At 38.8% G+C, this 16,862-nt stretch overlaps 3 protein-coding genes across 3 annotated transcripts; all 3 read left to right on the forward strand.

Annotated features, from left to right (window-relative positions):
• The first annotated feature begins 2,921 nt into the window (after positions 1 to 2,921).
• On the forward strand, positions 2,922 to 7,979 carry LOC104448547 (alpha-1,3/1,6-mannosyltransferase ALG2). Its single transcript, XM_010062405.3, has 9 exons — positions 2,922 to 3,094; positions 3,603 to 3,819; positions 4,936 to 5,052; positions 5,647 to 5,840; positions 5,919 to 6,024; positions 6,121 to 6,268; positions 6,359 to 6,495; positions 7,255 to 7,421; positions 7,509 to 7,979. Exons 2-9 carry the CDS (start codon positions 3,744 to 3,746, stop codon positions 7,800 to 7,802), a joined length of 1,239 nt encoding a protein of 412 aa, XP_010060707.2. The 5' UTR covers positions 2,922 to 3,094; positions 3,603 to 3,743; the 3' UTR covers positions 7,803 to 7,979.
• Positions 7,980 to 9,520: 1,541 nt separating this feature from the next.
• Positions 9,521 to 11,543, forward strand: LOC104448548 (the record flags this gene model as incomplete). Its single annotated transcript, XM_039314378.1, has 1 exon — positions 9,521 to 11,543. A coding segment is annotated over one exon (1,641 nt), but the record flags the coding sequence as incomplete, so codon positions are not given.
• Positions 11,544 to 14,837: 3,294 nt separating this feature from the next.
• On the forward strand, positions 14,838 to 16,771 carry LOC104448549 (pathogen-related protein). The gene is made up of 4 exons (XM_010062407.3): positions 14,838 to 15,351; positions 15,468 to 15,600; positions 15,775 to 16,073; positions 16,479 to 16,771. The coding sequence occupies exons 1-4, from the start codon at positions 15,205 to 15,207 to the stop codon at positions 16,632 to 16,634; spliced, it is 735 nt and encodes a 244-aa protein (XP_010060709.1). The 5' UTR covers positions 14,838 to 15,204; the 3' UTR covers positions 16,635 to 16,771.
• The last annotated feature ends 91 nt before the right edge of the window (positions 16,772 to 16,862 follow it).

Consider the following 16,862-nt stretch of genomic DNA (forward strand, 5'->3'; position numbering starts at 1 on the left):
TAATTTCTTCACAAGAACTCCATAACCTATTGAACTCATATTAATACATCTCAATTAATTTTTTGATTACCTTCATCTTAGTCCTTCTACATTGGCTGATAGTAATATTTAAACTCATTTGCTCTCATACAATTCTCTTAAATTCTTGCAACTTCATTAAAGGAGTGCCCTCCACAAGCTTAGATAATGCTTTGCCATGTATGTAGATGTAAACCTTCTCACTTAGAAAGACTAGGGGCACGTGTGCTCCTCCTTGAAGGTTTTCACTCAAAACAAGCCTATCTTGTTGTCTCTAGCTACATAAGTTAGCCAATCACAATCTTTAGCCTTACATTTTCCCTTTATTCTCGTCTTGTCATTCTTGATAAAATCAATATTAACTCTTTTGGTGGCTGCATATTTTAGGGCCATTAAATATTGTATTCAGTGCAAAGTGAGATATCTTAGTGGTTTCATCATATTACACATGTGTGCTCTTCCTTCTAACGACCTCTTCTATCTCTAGTTCTTTTTCATCACTTGTGACAAAGCTCCAATTAGAGTAACTAGAGTTAAGGTATTCAATCTCAAGCTTAATATTATTTTCACAATGAGTTGTATAGCCTCTTTCCTCCTCCTTTTTGGTTCCATTTCTACATCCATCTCATTAAGTATCTCCAACAACCTAGCGACACCATACGCATTATCTACCTTAAAAGTTCTAGTTCTTCCCCTAGCCACTTGAAGTTCTTCTTCATTGTCGGATAATCATGGCACCTTAACAAGCTCATCATCATTTTCAATAAGCATTACAACTCCCTTATTTTCTTCTATGTTCATCAATCTCCCAATTATCCCATCACCAATGCCAACACTCATATCTTCACCATGTTCAATAAATATCTCATGTCTACCAACAAAATTTGCCCAAAGTCCCAACATTTCCAACTAAGTGTCATCTTCTATTAGACCATTCTCAAAATTCTTCCCTAGAATTAAATAGTGGAATTTCTCAATATTAGTGTGACCCATATCTTGTAACAATTGGAAAATCTCAAAGTAGCTCAATTTGTTAGGATCATAAAGCCCCTCGATGCTATAATCATCAGCATACTCTACTATTTTATTACGAATAAATCTTCCCCCAACCTATAGAGTAAATTTGGAACATCTCATCAACCATTTATATTTACAAAAAGTTATACATAAAAATCATCTAAACTGAAAAAGGAAAAGGACATCGGTCAATATAGTTCTATTGTTCATACAATATGAATAAACAATCATGAAATGTATAATCTAGCGAAAAGAAAACAAAGACAAATGTGGGCCATGTATAAAAAGCCACAAAAAAAGCTACTCTCTAAAACTATGTCAAGTTGAGACCACTTTAAATTAATAAAACAAGAATTGTCTTGCCTTTGATATTGTTTCAATACTCTTATGGGATATTGCATAATAGAAAATGCCCAAATAAACTATTTAAACTTTACGTCATAACCACACTCTTATCGAGTCAATAAACCGTGTATTATCATCTTCAAGAAAGCCTTGATTAAGCCATCTTCAAGAAAGCCCTAATTAACCCTAAATAATAGCAATGGAGGAGCCATCACGGCACATTGTCCTTGTAGAACCCCTATGTGTACAAACTCAAGTCTTCATTGGAAGCATTTTGGCCAAGACAACACTTCGAGCACAAAGTAACTTCTTTTGTGCGATGAGATAGAGTCATTGTTTAGAGCAACCTTGAGTCTTGAACCATAAATCCACATATATGCCCTAAAAAATCATGATGCGTACTTCTAATAGAGATTGTAAGGCTTACCTCCTCCTTCTTGTTCTTCTTCCTCGTGTTCTTTGTGTCTTGATATGGCTTTTTGGGACCAACCAGAGATGAGAGCACAATCGTAGAAACATAGAGAAGAAGTGGCCTTTGTATTTCTTTTTTGGATGGTGGCCACAATTTGAGTTGTTTTATTGTTAATTTCCATGTGGATTTTTCTCTCTTAGTTTGAAATACGTGTTCTTTTTTATTTTATACTTAAGAGACTAAAAGCCACGTCAACAAATTTCATAAACTTTAACTAACAAAAGGTCGAAATAGTTTAGGAATTAAATTAAACATCCATCAATAGTTTATGGATCAAATTGAACAAATTAAAAATCTGGGAACAAGATTGAAGTTCATGGATTATTTGTGACATTTTCCCTAAACTATTCCTATATATGTATCTCATATAATAGCGTAGATTTCATGTATTGTTTAAATTGTTTTCATATGAAAATGAAAAGGAAAGGTTTTTACTTTTTATGACTACATACTCCATAATAAATTAATGGCATTGTAAATTTGCCGTGTCAAGTGAATTTGACTACATATTTTCCAATCAATCGTTACAATGAAAATGCTTCTTAATTTCAAAACACTCAAGTGAATATTGTCATTGCATTCAAAATTTATTAATTTAAAAGAAAAACCTTTTCATTTTATTTTTTGTTTCTTTATGAAGTAACAAATAAGCTGGTATTTTTTTTTTCAAAATTAGATTAATATCATGAAAATTTGTAAATTAGTATTGATACCATATTTACCTTAAATTAATTTTTATATCATAATTTTTTTTTCAAATTAGTACATTTGCGCCAAATTCACCCCAAATTGGTATTGACATGCCACTTTTATCCTAAATTAATTTCTATGTCATAAGAAATTCCTAACGGGTATGTTCATGTCACATTTACACCGAATTAATATACTCGTATCACATCTAACAAAAAAAAATCTCATATTTATCGTAATTTGGGGTAAACATGGTACAATATGGTACTAACACACTAATTTGAGCACTTTTGCTAATGATATAAAAATTAATTTAAAATAAATACGATATAAATATATTAACTTAAGATTTTTTGATATTAGCCCGTCAAAATAAACATCGGAAGACGCGAATGGGAGATCGAGCACTGTCCTTTGATTGGCTGTGCATTCTGAGCGAACGGAGAAGAAGAAAGTCTCCTCGCTTCCTGTTGTAAAATCAGACAAGACTTCCGCACCGATCGTCGTCCCATCTCCGATTCAGTCACTTGTCAGGCGCCGGCCAGGATTCCGGTGAGCGCTCTCCGTCTCTCGACTTTTGGGTCCCGTTCTTTCTCCTTGCCCTTCGATCACGGTGGCTGATCGTTGTTTAATTCATGGGTCCTGTTCGGAGTACTTGCACCGATCGATTTCCGCGGTTCCCTGGTTCGACTACTCCTTGTTTTTTTTTTTTTTTTTTTTTTTTTTTCTGGGGAGTTTTAAATGCACCCAACATGTGTCGGTGAAATGCCCGATACGGCAGAATCTAAGTTCTTGGTTAAAGGCTGGAGCTTTGCTGCGGTTTGTCATGTGCTGATGGCTGTAGCCTTCTTGTTCTGTGCTTGGGTGGTCGATTCTTTTTTGGGTTTTTTTTTTTTAATGTGAATTTAATTTCTGGGTATTTGCGTGCGACTTCACGAGTTCCTCGGTCTCTTCTCTTCGCAATTTCGGTGGAATCATGATCGGCCAAGGGACTGGTTCCTTATTTGGGCCGTCTTTTCTCGTAAGAATTGGTACAACAACGACCTTTTCCTCATTGCAGGCCTATGGACCATGGCTGGCTGTGGAGAACCATGTTCAAGATCGGGGGCTTGAAGGGTTGCTGACAATTGGCAAATGTTTGGTTCGTTTTCTGTGATTTGCCATTAGAGGAAGAGTTTGTTGGTCGATGTGAAAAGTGTCAATGGAGGACAAGATGCAAGCAAAAGGAAGTCAAAAGAAGATGAAGATAGCCATTATACATCCCGATCTTGGTATTGGTGAGTTGCCTACTGTTGCTATCGTTGCAGTAAAATTTTGTTAAATTTTTCTTACTTTTTGTTGACAATCTCGGTGGTGTAGAAGGCTTTCCCATGGAAGAGAACAGATTAAGTTTCTTGTGGGCCTGTTTTAGTTCCTTTTAAATTTGGGGATTTGAGAAATTTTTGCCTGCATCAGTTGTGCATCGACATAGCAAATCATTATCCCCTGATTCAGTTGCTTAAATTTCTCTCTTTGACTTAGCTACTTTTCTCTTTGGACATTTTGAATGAATAGTATACTTAGAATTAACTAAAATGGAGCTCAGTTTTTATAAGTTTATTCTGGTAAAGGTTCTTACATGTACTTTTTTAACTGCTGTTCCGCTCAGTCTGGCTAGTGCTACAATCTCTGGTGGGTGGCCATGTTTTGTTTGATGTGAAGGTTGCATTTGATCAAGTTTCAGGCTTAAATCATGGGCCAGGCCAGGCCTGGCCAAGCTTAGTCAAATGAAGGAAGTCACCAAGCAGTTTAAACTTCATTGGTTGATCAAATTTAAGCTCGTTATGCAGTTCCAGTCGAAATGGGCATATAGTTTCGTGGAAGTTGTCTGAAAAATGTTCGTTAGACTTTAAAGGTTGGGGGCTCATTGATGGTGGAGTTATGGGGATTGCTATAATTCCTGAAACTGAATATAAGAGCAGTTTCACGTTTCACAAGGACATTTGGTGTATAGGAAGCTTCAATGATAACATCCTCATTAAAAGGCTTCATTCTAAAAGTAGAATCTTGGGAGATTAGGATAATGCCATAGTTCCTTTGGTTTGTGGCGGTAGTAAGCGCTTGCAAGTTCTTGTAGAGGGAAATTATACCTACTTTGACAACCGACACGTTATATTTAAATGATATTGAGGAAACACTCAATAACCTTTGTGCAAGAAAATCGGGGAGTTGGTTAAGTTTATCATTTCTCATGTATGCTCCTTTTCTCGTACCACCATTTAAGGCAACAATATTCATCATGATTTGCTCGAGGGGTGTGTAGTAAACTTCTATTGATAGTATGCTTGAATATTTATTAGCTGTTGCCACATCTTCCGTCTGTTTACATGACAGATACCTTGTATGGTGCATAGGTGGTGCTGAAAGATTAATTGTTGATGCGGCCGTTGAGCTGGTATCTCATGGGCATGATGTTCATGTTTTCACCTCACACCATGATAGAACTAGATGTTTTGAGGAGACTCTTTCCGGTTTGTCTTCTATACCTTCCTCCTCTCTCTTTCTGGTGATAACAACTTGTTCTCTAGTGAATTTGGACCTTGTGTTGCCTTTTTTTGTCTTGAATTATTGTACATGATTGGAGCTCCCTCTCCTATCAACTTTTCACTTAGCTACTAACACACATTCAGAGTTTCAATAATTTTCTTATTATGATTTTTTACTTATCAATCTTTCTCTTTTTGCAACGCGAGCTTGTAACCTGAGTGGGGGCATTAAGGAGGTGGGACGTGGTCTTGGGATCTTTTCTCTCTTTCTTCCCCTTTGCCTTATTGATTCGCTTTCTGTTGGTCGTTTTGTTGCTTTTCCGCGGTTTCCTTCCACTCTTTTTGGAGCCGTGTTGGTTGTACAGTTTGACCCCTCTTAATATGTTGCTTACTCTTACCAAAAAAAAAAAAAAAAAAAAACATTTTCTGTGTGAGCCATGTTCTCAAATAAGTACAAGCTATCATAATTGGGAAGGTCTTCATTAGCTTCTCTAAACTATCTAGTTGTTTATTCTGTTGGCTATTCTAGTCCTATTTCACCATCTCAGCCCTGAGCATTCAGTCAACGCAAATATGCAGGTGCCTTTCCCGTTACTGTGTATGGTGCTTTTCTGCCTCGACACATCTTCTACCGTCTCCATGCCATATGTGCATACGTGAGGTGCATTTTTGTTGCTCTTTGCATGCTACTTATGTGGCCTTCCTACGATGTTATTATAGCAGATCAAGTTTCTGCTGTCATTCCAGTGTTGAAACTGAAAAGGCCAGCAAAGGTATCTACATCTTCTCTACCATATAATGATGGATGTCTTCCTATCATGGTTATAGTTTAATTCCCCTTTCTGATTCAGGTTGTATTCTATTGTCATTTTCCGGATCTGCTGCTTGCCCAACATACTACGTTTCTTAGGAAGATGTACAGGAAACCCATAGATTTCATCGAAGAACTAACAACAGGTTTGCTCTAATGCTGCCTTATTTATTTGTTCTTGGGTCCATGGGCTGTTTTATGAAGTCTTCAAATTTCACATTAGTATGGTTGCGGGAACGCAGGAATGGCAGATATGATCCTTGTCAACAGTAAATTTACAGCTGCTACTTTTGCGAAAACATTCAAGCAGCTTAATGCACGAGGAATCAAGCCAGCTGTTCTTTACCCAGCAGTCAGTGTTGATCAGTTTGACAAACCCCATTCTATTAGGTAACAGAAATACACCTTAACGTCTTCACATACCAGGCTCACTAGTTTCCTATTATGCTGACGATCTAATTATCACTTTCTGTACTTCAGGCTGAATTTCCTATCCATCAATCGTTTTGAGAGGAAAAAGAACATAGAATTGGCAATATCAGCTTTTGCTAGGCTCTATAACCTCAAAGGAGAATTTTCCAGTCACAATTTGGATGGTGCTTCATTGACCATTGCAGGCAAGTCATGTATCATTGCATATTTCTTACCAAGATTTTCTATAATTTACATATACCTTTTGTTTTAGGAAGAGGAATCTGTAGATGAAAAAGTAATTCTTCAGGAGTAGGAATCTCACGGATGGACATTTTTGGATTTGTAAGGAATTTTTGGACAAAGATATTTGATTGATGACCAAACATATGGACATTGTTGTAGAATATCGGGAAGTCATGATATTGGTAATTTAACACAAGGAGATTTTTGGTTCTACTGTTCCTGATTGGTGGCACGAGATAACTGGGACATTTGAAAGAAAGACTGAACTGTTGAAGAGATAGATGATGGATTTTGATATCTTAGAGGTCTATGCTTAATCATGTGAAGGGCAGGAGTTCTGTTAAAACCAAAAGAACACTCTGTTTGACAGTGTAAAGATAGAGAAGATCATAACTCCTGAATGTTTTGATTTATAGATTGATTTGTATGTAGCTCTTTGTCAAGTTAGCATGCAAATGAAGCAGCACAATGGGGACTGTCTTTTGACTCAACATGATTAAGTGATCCATCTGGTACTAAGATATCCATCTTAGTAAGCAAGCTGACTTTTCTTCTTATGCCATGCAGCAAAGAGATTTAAATGACTGTTCAATTTTTGTACATTATTTATTAGTAATTTATCTTAAGTAGTAGGAAGACAACTGTGCATCATTGCTTGCCTACTAGATTTGATTTTATGTGGATTGCGGAGCACCTTCAATGTTCATATATTATATCAGGTGGTTTTGATAAACGTCTAAGGGAGAATGTTGAGTACTTGGAGGAGCTTAAAAGCCTAGCGGAAAGGGAAGGAATCTTGAGCAGGGTTGACTTCATCACATCCTGCCCAACAGCCAAGAGGAACGAACTCCTTTCCGAATGCCTTTGTGTTCTCTACACGCCAAAGGTTAAATAGAAAATGTCACATTTACACAAATAGCACCATATTTGAAACAAATGGTTGTCATATTGACATGATGGTGCTAATTTGCAGGATGAACATTTTGGAATTGTCCCTTTGGAAGCAATGGCGGCTCATAAGCCTGTAATTGCGTGCAATAGTGGGGGACCTGTGGAGACGGTTAAGCATGAAGAAACGGGATTTCTTTGCGATCCCAACCCACAAGAGTTCTCATTAGCTATGGCTAAGCTAATAGAGAACCCCCAAGTGGCAGAGAGAATGGGTGAAGAAGCTCGGAAGCATGTCACGGAGTCATTCTCCACGACGATATTTGGCCAACGTTTGAATCAGTATATTCTGGACATTGCTCATAGGAAGGTGGACTAGGAGTAGTTGACCTTGTTTAAAACCCATAGCCCTGGTTTAGCTTCGAATGCAGTTTTTTATCTTTTATTTCAAAGAGGGTTGTGTGGCCCAGTAAAGGAATTTATAATACCTAACGAAGAAGATATGGCAGTTCTGTTTAGTTTATGGAAGGAAGCGGAGTGTATGATTTTTGGTGAATTATTGTTGTGGTTAGGAAAAATTAATCCCTAAAAAGGAGGTTTAGGATCCATAATTCCATTCTTGGGTGCATATACTTTGTGTTTCAGAGGAAACGGACCCCATTTGCTTCATCCTTCTTTGGGGAAGTTCTTCGACACAAGCCATTTAGAAAGTGCCTTTTGGGAGAGTTGTTGGATTGAGCTTTGCTTTGCTCATTGAATGGCTGGTGGTCCTGTCTCACCTGAATTCTAACCGACCTTATCTTTGGGCTCGTCTGGAATTACTCTATAGCCTTTAGTCACATCACCTTTACGTGTGGACATTTTATAAGTTTACAACAACTAGTCCTCATGGACTAGAATGGGGTTTGCGTTCACTTAAAAATAATGCCTTTCTGATGCAAGTCGTCAATTTACCGACCGTACAAGGCACGCATATTCTATGCGAATCTCAAACTAGGATAATGTCTCGATACCCCGATGACAGTTATCTCCAGTTTTGCACATCGGAGTCAGGAGAACAAAACAGAGACAGAGCATCAAACAAAAGGTTGACCCGACATGGGACAGAAGCAGAGAACAAAGGGACTAAGAAAATATAAACAGGTCGAACGATTGACAGAAGATGAGAGGGAGAGATTCTTAACCGAGTCCAGCTCATCAATTTCCATCCGTTTTTGCACTAGTTAGCGTGAACACAAACGCTTGCCGACATCTTCGTGGTCAACCAAGTACTTAAAGATTAGATGGATCCCACTGGCCAGAAAGTAACCCATTTTCTGACAAATAGTGAAGAAATCGTTCGTCTCTTTTTTGCTTTATCTCTTCTTTTTCTCTCTTTTTGCGGTTTTCGGGCTTTCGAGTCGCAGTTGTTCAACAGTTACCGAATGCACGGCCGTCAGTTGCAGAATCCACCTTGAGGCTGACGACCCATTTGATTTCACGGCTCAAAAAGGGCATGACACGGTGAATCAGATTCAACCCAGATAGATGCGATTTCGTGGAGATAAGACCCTCCTGAAAAATCGAACCTTTTTTGTCGAGATGATATTCTTCTTCTCGCCCGGATGCTTCCTCCTCGAGTAAGTAACCGCCTGGGAGGAACGCCAGTTCTTGCCCCTCCTTTTGCTTTCGATCTCGGTTGGCTGTTGCTGTAAAGGGACGACGACACGCTGTGAGCCGTTTTCTGGGTTGCTCTCGTTGGTTTCCGAGGATTTAAGTTCTTGGGTGTTGGAATGCAATCGAGTCTTCTCTCTGTTTGATGTCGATGTGGGTGCGATTGTTGCCAGGCAAGTGAAAAGTTCTCTTTTTTTCTCGACTTCCGGCTGAAGTTGTGACCATGGTTTTCTGTTTTTTGATGACATTCTGCCGTTTCTGTAGTAATTCTTGTCTATTCAAATATTAGTCAGATCATTTGCCATAGCTCAATATATGATTTTCAGCTCTTTGTGCTTGTCAGGCTGTAGCTATAATAGATATCGTATGAGTTCGTAGATAGTCACCCAGAGACTTTGGGGGAAGCTTCTGTTTTTACTTCGAGATGGTTTCCACTGATAATGGAAAGGACAAAAAGAAATTGAGGAGCCTAATGATCAAAGCGTTAAGGTCTCGAATTCTGTTCATGTCTCAGTATCTCGAAGAACGCTGTTGAGTGATGAGAACCAGGAGAGAGCTCCACCTGATCTGTTGAAGTTCCTGAAATTCGGGTCTGCTTCTGCCAGGTTCATGCGGATAGCTAAGGAAAGAGATGAGATTTCGCGTTCTGTAGCTTCATCTCCGAGTGGTCGTAGGATCCGAGAACGCGTCAATGCAGTGTTTAGTCGGAAGATTGATTGGGGCTCACTCATGAGGATGTCCAAGGAATGGATCAAGGACCCAATGAACATGGCCCTTTTTGCATGGATCTTCGTTGTGGCTGTGTCCGGTGCAATCTTGTTTCTTGTCATGACGGGAATGCTTAACAAAGCAATCCCCAAAAAGTCTGAAAGGAATGCTTGGTTTGAAGTTAACAATCAAATTCTCAATGCGCTCTTTACTCTTATGTGTTTGTATCAACATCCTAAGCGGTTTTACCACCTAGTACTTCTGTGTAGATGGAGGCCAGAAGACATTTCTACATTGAGAAAAATCTACTGCAAGAACGGGACTTATAAGCCCCATGAATGGGCACATATGATGGTGGTTGTCATTTTGCTCCATATTAATTGTTTTGCTCAATATGCACTTTGCGGACTGAACTTAGGATACAAGAGATCTGAACGACCAGCTTTAGGGGTTGGCATATGCATATCAGTCGCAATTGGTGCACCTGCGTTTGCTGGTGTTTACTGCATTATCAGTCCTCTCGGGAAAGATTATGATTCTGGAGTGGATGAGGAAGCTCAGGTCCAAATTACCGACCATCAAAAGACAGAGAGGGTGAAGCCTTTCGAGAGGAGGTATTCATTTGCACCAAGAGATGCACATATAATTGTTGAAAACAGACCAATGTGGAGTGGAGGGATACTCGACTTTTGGGATGATATCTCTTTAGCATATCTCTCACTCTTCTGTAGCTTTTGTGTTTTTGGGTGGAACATGGAGAGACTCGGGTTTGGTAACATGTATGTCCACATTGCCACTTTTATTCTGTTTTGTATGGCTCCTTTCTGGATATTCACTTTGGCTGCAGTTAATATTGGTGATGATATTGTGAGGGAGGCTCTTACTGTTACTGGAGTCATCCTTTGTCTGTTCGGTTTACTTTATGGTGGCTTTTGGAGGATCCAAATGAGGAAAAGATATAACTTGCCACCTTATAAGTTCTGTTGTGGCAAACCGGAGATTACTGATTGTGCACTCTGGCTTTTCTGCTGCTGGTGTTCTCTTGCTCAAGAAGTACGAACTGGGAATTCTTATGATATTGCGGAAGAGAAGTTCTGCATAAAACAAAGGGACGATGGTGAGCTGCTGCCGATATCTCCCTTGCCTAATGAAGATAGAGTGCTCGAATTCAGATCCGGTTCGGCTTCCCCAGCTGGTAAGATCTCTAGCTCACCTAAGAATGCTGCAGGTAATTCTCCAAGTCCAAGCAGATTTTCAATTGGAGACCACAGTCCTTATAGGAAGCTTAATGTGGTGAAAGAAGAACCTTCTCCACAAGCTAAGAATGAAATTATGAGCCCACCTGCTCCTTTGCTGATTCACAGAGAGGGCCAGTAGGCTTCAGATTTTTTGCAATAGTATTTGAGCTTATGTGATGAGTGATGTGGTAGAGTGTGTCTGCAAATTTCTTGCTTGAGGCAATGCACTTTTATTGTTTTTCTGGTGATTTGTCATTCTTAGTCTTGTATAACTTGAAAAGGTAGAAGAAGTGATTTGTGTATAATGAAAATCAATAGTTTCCATTTCTTTTTCTGGTGGATTAAATACTGTCAAATATAGGGATGAGTATTAACACGATCATTTGAACTGTAAAACAAAAATCCCTGGAGAGAAATATACTGTAGACCCCTCAAGCTGGGAGTTAGCTCCACTTCCTTCACCAGCTATTTAGCAAACACACACACACAGCATGGAATGGTAGGATGATGTTCTTAATACACTTCTTATTTCTCTTATTTTGGCCTCTATGCTTTGTTCTGCTTGGGCATTCACTTTTACTGCAACTTCTGTATTTTTTGATGACGGATCCTTGTAGCATTATGTATGAAACTCTCAACTTGAACATTCCAAAGGAACGAAAATATTCCCAAAACATCCACATCCCCTCCAAGTGGATTGCTATTTAATGTGTTTCCAGATTACTCTTTTATCATTTCGTCCAATAGTTTGAGTTCTTTTAGTTCCTTCACTTGACTCGCTCTTGTTGGCTCATTGTCTCCTGTTGTCACGTGTCATTCTAAAAAGTTGTTCCATCCATTGATAGAATACTTAGCTGGTGATGCTTGCTGTCAAATACAGAGAGAAAGGTGGTATTAAGAATGAAGTTGTATCACTTTAAGCTTTGTTCCAATTGGACATCTGTCTCGTAGTCTCACATTTGGTCTTCCTGATTTTAGTTATATTGAGTTGTTTCTAAGCTTGTAGGAGAGATGGTTCATGTATTAAACAATAGCTCGTGTTTGTTTGATTTGGTATTGGTTTTCTAACAAAATGGAATTGACTGAAAAAGTTGTGAGAGAGAAAAAGTATTCCTGTTTCAAAGTGAACTTAATGAAATGAAGGTTATTCTGAAGACGTCTGATGTTGAAGGGTGGGTAACCAAAAGATTATTCAAAGCAGTCATGAAGGAGCCGTCTGATGGGTAACTCCTGCGATGATTTTCCAAGATGAAGGGGTGCAGAGCACCTATCTGATCTGAATACACCTCATGTTATGTCAATCCGTATATTTCCAATTCTTTGACGCATGCAGCCATGTACTCGGTGTCGGACTGCCTAGATCCTAAATTGAGAAAATTGTCCAAAAAGTCCTAAATCCATTATATTTTTGCCAATTCAATCCTAAAATTTTTCATTTCTTATCAATTAAATTTATCCGGCTAATTTAGATTGGAACTTACTGACATTGCACTTTTTAATAAAATTTTGAATTTTTTTGTGGTTTTCTCTTCTTTTTTCTTTTTTATTTATCTATTTTTACTCTTTTTTTTTTTTTTTTTGGGTTTTTGGATTTAGGGCTGGCAAGGATTGCCGGCCAACCTTCATCGATTGACTTAATTGACAAAATGTGAAAAAGGGTTTAGGACTGAATTTACAAAATTATTTAGGACTGAATTAGCAAAAATGTAATATAGGCTTATGACTTTTTAGACAATTTTCCTCCTAAATTTGTATACTTTCAAGTTTTAGTGTAAATCTTGGTTTTTTTGCCCTCCAAATCTAAAGTTACCGGTCTGCCTTTACATATACTTCTAGAAAAGTGGATTGTCAACCTCAAACACATGTTTCATCTCGATGGCAACCTCCCTCAGCCGATGAAGTTGCTATCATATCAGATACGGCCAGATGCCTTCATTTAAATATAGTTCACAAGGCTAAAACCTGAACTGTTCTGGTTCAAACTATGGGTCTTTAATCTCTCTCTCTCTCTCTCCCAACCAATCGTCACAAAGCATGTCCCTTCAATGTGTTGGTGATAGTGAAAGCCGAAAGTAGACCGTTGCTATTCTTCAGTGGAGACTGAAGAACGCAGAGTTATGTTATGCATTCAGTACCTTTCACTTCCTGGTATGGCTAAATATATAGTTACAAAAACTAAACTTGGTTAACATCAACGGGTCATATAAAAGCCGCGGAGTCGGCTTGAAATTTGGATAACAATATCAAAATCAGGCATTAGGTAATCAGATTATCTGGGGAATGACCCATTTTCCGGGTCGAAAATCTCCTGTCCTCCTCCAGTTGATCGGCTTTTTTTCTTCAAGATAAGTCCGTTAACCATTCCGAAGATCAGTAGAAGTTTCTCCTGGTTTCTGGATGAGTTTAAATCTCCGCTCGTGCTGACAGGCATAGATAAGGGGGCAATTAGTGTCGTGTCGTGTCACTGTATTTGTATCAAACATTAGTTATGCTCCAAATTTGAGTAGTGTAGTTAATACCTCTTTTAAAATGATTGAGTACAGATATGGTAAGTCCCACATTCAGGTTTATATTGCACGAGTCTGTAAGTTTTCCGTATTCTCTTGTATTTGTATATCGTTTTCTTGCGCGATGCGAGAAATCATCTGACCCCTCATAGTCAAAGACACGGATTGAATTATTTTGGTGCGGCCATCAATGATGCCAAGGGCTATCTATTCATTGGTTCTTGATCTTGACCGCGTTATTGAAGGTTGTCAGAACAAGCATCGCGTCCTTGGTCTAATGATGGACCCATTTAAACCGCTGGCTGACACTTAAAATGAATGGCCTGAGTCAACCGCTGGAGTTGGTTGGGAGATGAATAGTAACTCGTGAAAATAATTTGAAAATGATGATCCAATGAGACGCGAAACATGTGGTTGCAAGTTTGGCTCTTCCTTTATTGGAAAAGATCATCCCACCCTACCCCTAAAAAGAGAACAGGTAAAAAGGACAACTCAATCCATCCTGAAAGAAGACAAGAAGCTAAGGGAAGATAGAAAGAACGAAAAAGCAAGAGAAGCTATTGGGGAAATTTCTGTGTGTCCTATCCCATTCTTTATTGACGTACAAAGTCATGTAAATATAGTACAAAATGTATTCAAAAGAATGGAAAATATATTCAATAAATCAAATATAATATTTAATTGATTCATCTTAACGGATTTCGTCCGGTTCGAGCATATATTCCAACACATCTGACATGGTGGAAGCTATTAATGAGCTCTTGAAGCAAGCCAGAAAAGGTATCAGATCAGCTCGAAGTTCTCCAAAAATGATCGTGAGTAGAAGCTAAATGGTAGCTCACAAGATCTCACATCATTACACTTCTCCATATGAAACTGATAATTTAATATAGATTTCAGAAACATTGGATCCAGAGGGAATGGCTGTACTGAGATTTGATGTATTTTGGTGAAAATGAGGGAAAGACAATATGGTCATATTGTACAATGCATTTTCTTTAGAAGCTCATTGAACTGTGGACAATCTCTTAAGTTGGGAAACAAGTAATCATAAATTTTATGAAGCTAGTAGATACACCATACATTTCTTGCACTTTTAGTGGAAGCCGCGCACTACCGAGTCCCACAACCATTGTAACAATCAGAAGCCACTAGTTTTTACCAAACACTCGCTTTGCTAATCATCACTAATTCATACAATCACTTCACCAATCATCGCTTTGAAGCCTTAAAAAACTCGATATTGGATGAAAACTAAACTATGCTGTCTTTCCCTGAATTGTATGTCTTACTTTGCATCACTCATCTTTCTCATCGAAAGTCCTGACATTTCCATGGACTAGAAGAACTCCATCAGAAGCTACCGTACTTTTTTAATGAAGAAAGGCAATGAAAGTCCACTGCTCAAGCATTTATTTTACTTTTTCAGATGAAGGACATACTAATGAAACTCTCATTAAACAAAAGCATTTATATCTCGCCCGCTGTCCAAGAAAATCTCAGTGATTATCCAAGGAAGGGACATGCATGAACAAAGAGTTAGAAGACAAATGGCTTTTTTTACACCTATCTAGCAACCACTCCCATGAGGACTAGAATTCTATAACCCAATTCTCACAAAACTTCCCTATAAATTCCTCACACGGTATCCACAACACCAGAGGCGAAAAATATCATGGCAGCTCAAGAAACTCAGGCAGAAATTCCCAGAGATAAGTACCGCTCTTTCTTGTATGATGATGCTGAGAACACTCACTGGAGACATGGCGGTCCTCCCTCATATGAAGATGTGAACAGTCTCTTCGAACAAGGCCGAACCAAGGTTGATGCAATGTTGATGCTGTTCTTGTTGATATTTGTATTGTATTGCTGGTTCTCGCACTTCAGATTTGGAATCGTTACTCTAGCTCATCTTGGTACTGTATTTATGTTTTGAAGGAGTGGCCGAAAGGATCGTTGGAAGAAACTGTACAAAACGCTATCAAGTCGTGGGAAATGGAGGTCTCACACAAGACCCGGGTGCAAGACATCAGGACAATAAGTCCCGAAAAATTCAAGTTAATCATCAATGGTATGGATGTAACTTAGGTTCTATATAATGATTGTAAGTCTCTTATTTACCCTTTCGAACTTATGAACCCATTGCAGAACATAGTAAGCATACCGTCAGCAAATTTTAAGGATGACAAACATTCTTTAGGCAAGCATAAAAATAAAAAACCTGTTCTACTGCTGTTCTTCTCAGGTAGAGAGGGTTTATCTGCTGAAGAAACTCTGAAACTCGGAACCTACAACGCATTGCTGAAAACTTCTCTGCCAGAGGAATTTCAATACTACAAAGCTGAAAAAGAGACATTTGAATCTTCTCATGATACGTTCAGATCGGCCTTTCCTCGTGGTTTCGCATGGGAGGTGCTGGAGGTTTACTCCGGGCCACCGGTTATTGCCTTCAAGTTCAGGCACTGGGGTTTCTTTGAAGGGCCTTTCAAGGGGCATGCGCCCACTGGAGAGATGGTGGAATTTCATGGCCTCGCGACTCTTAAGGTGCGTTGTTGGATGGAAAAATCTTTTATACAAGAAGCATGCGGTTAAAAGCACACAGACTCAAATAGTCTTTCAGCTGGAAATGGTTATTGAGGTTGGTCTAACGTGTTGCCCCAGTGATGAACTAAACCAATCAAATACGTATGAAAATATCAGCGAGTCATTCTCTTTGCAAGGACTTAGAAGTGCATGCACCGCAATTGCAGTCTGGCAATTCATTACAAATGAATCCAAAGTAGATGCTGCAATTGGTAAACAATAAACTTGGCTGCCACCAGGACTGGATGGACTGAGTTAGATAAATTTCTGTGAGATACCAGGGAATTCTGTAACTTTATAAAAACGAGTCAATTATTCTTCTGCGGGCAGGGATGTTGTTTAACCACCTCTTAATTTCTATATCAGGTTGATGAATCACTGAGAGCAGAAGAAGTTGAGATATACTACGACCCAGGACAGCTGTTCGGAGGTCTATTGAAGGGCTCAATTATCCCAGAATCCCACAATAAAGACACCAACGACTTCTCTGAAGCCGCTGCTTGCCCGTTCTCCAACAAATAAATGATACATATAATCTAGATGCCATGCTCATCGAGCTTGCGTGTGTTTGTCATGGCTCGATTTCATACTGTCCATGTAATGAGCTGAACATATCCTTGTGTTCGACTTATGAATCTGACTTGCCTCTCTCTCGTGCCTCTCTCTCGTGTAGCAGAAGATGAACTGGAATAAAATTTCTTAAAGGTTCACTCCGTCAAAGAAAATACAAGATGAACAACTCAAAACAGT

The sequence above is a fragment of the Eucalyptus grandis genome, chromosome 6 (genome assembly GCF_016545825.1).
Source record: "Eucalyptus grandis isolate ANBG69807.140 chromosome 6, ASM1654582v1, whole genome shotgun sequence".
NCBI classification, from domain to species: domain Eukaryota; kingdom Viridiplantae; phylum Streptophyta; class Magnoliopsida; order Myrtales; family Myrtaceae; genus Eucalyptus; species Eucalyptus grandis.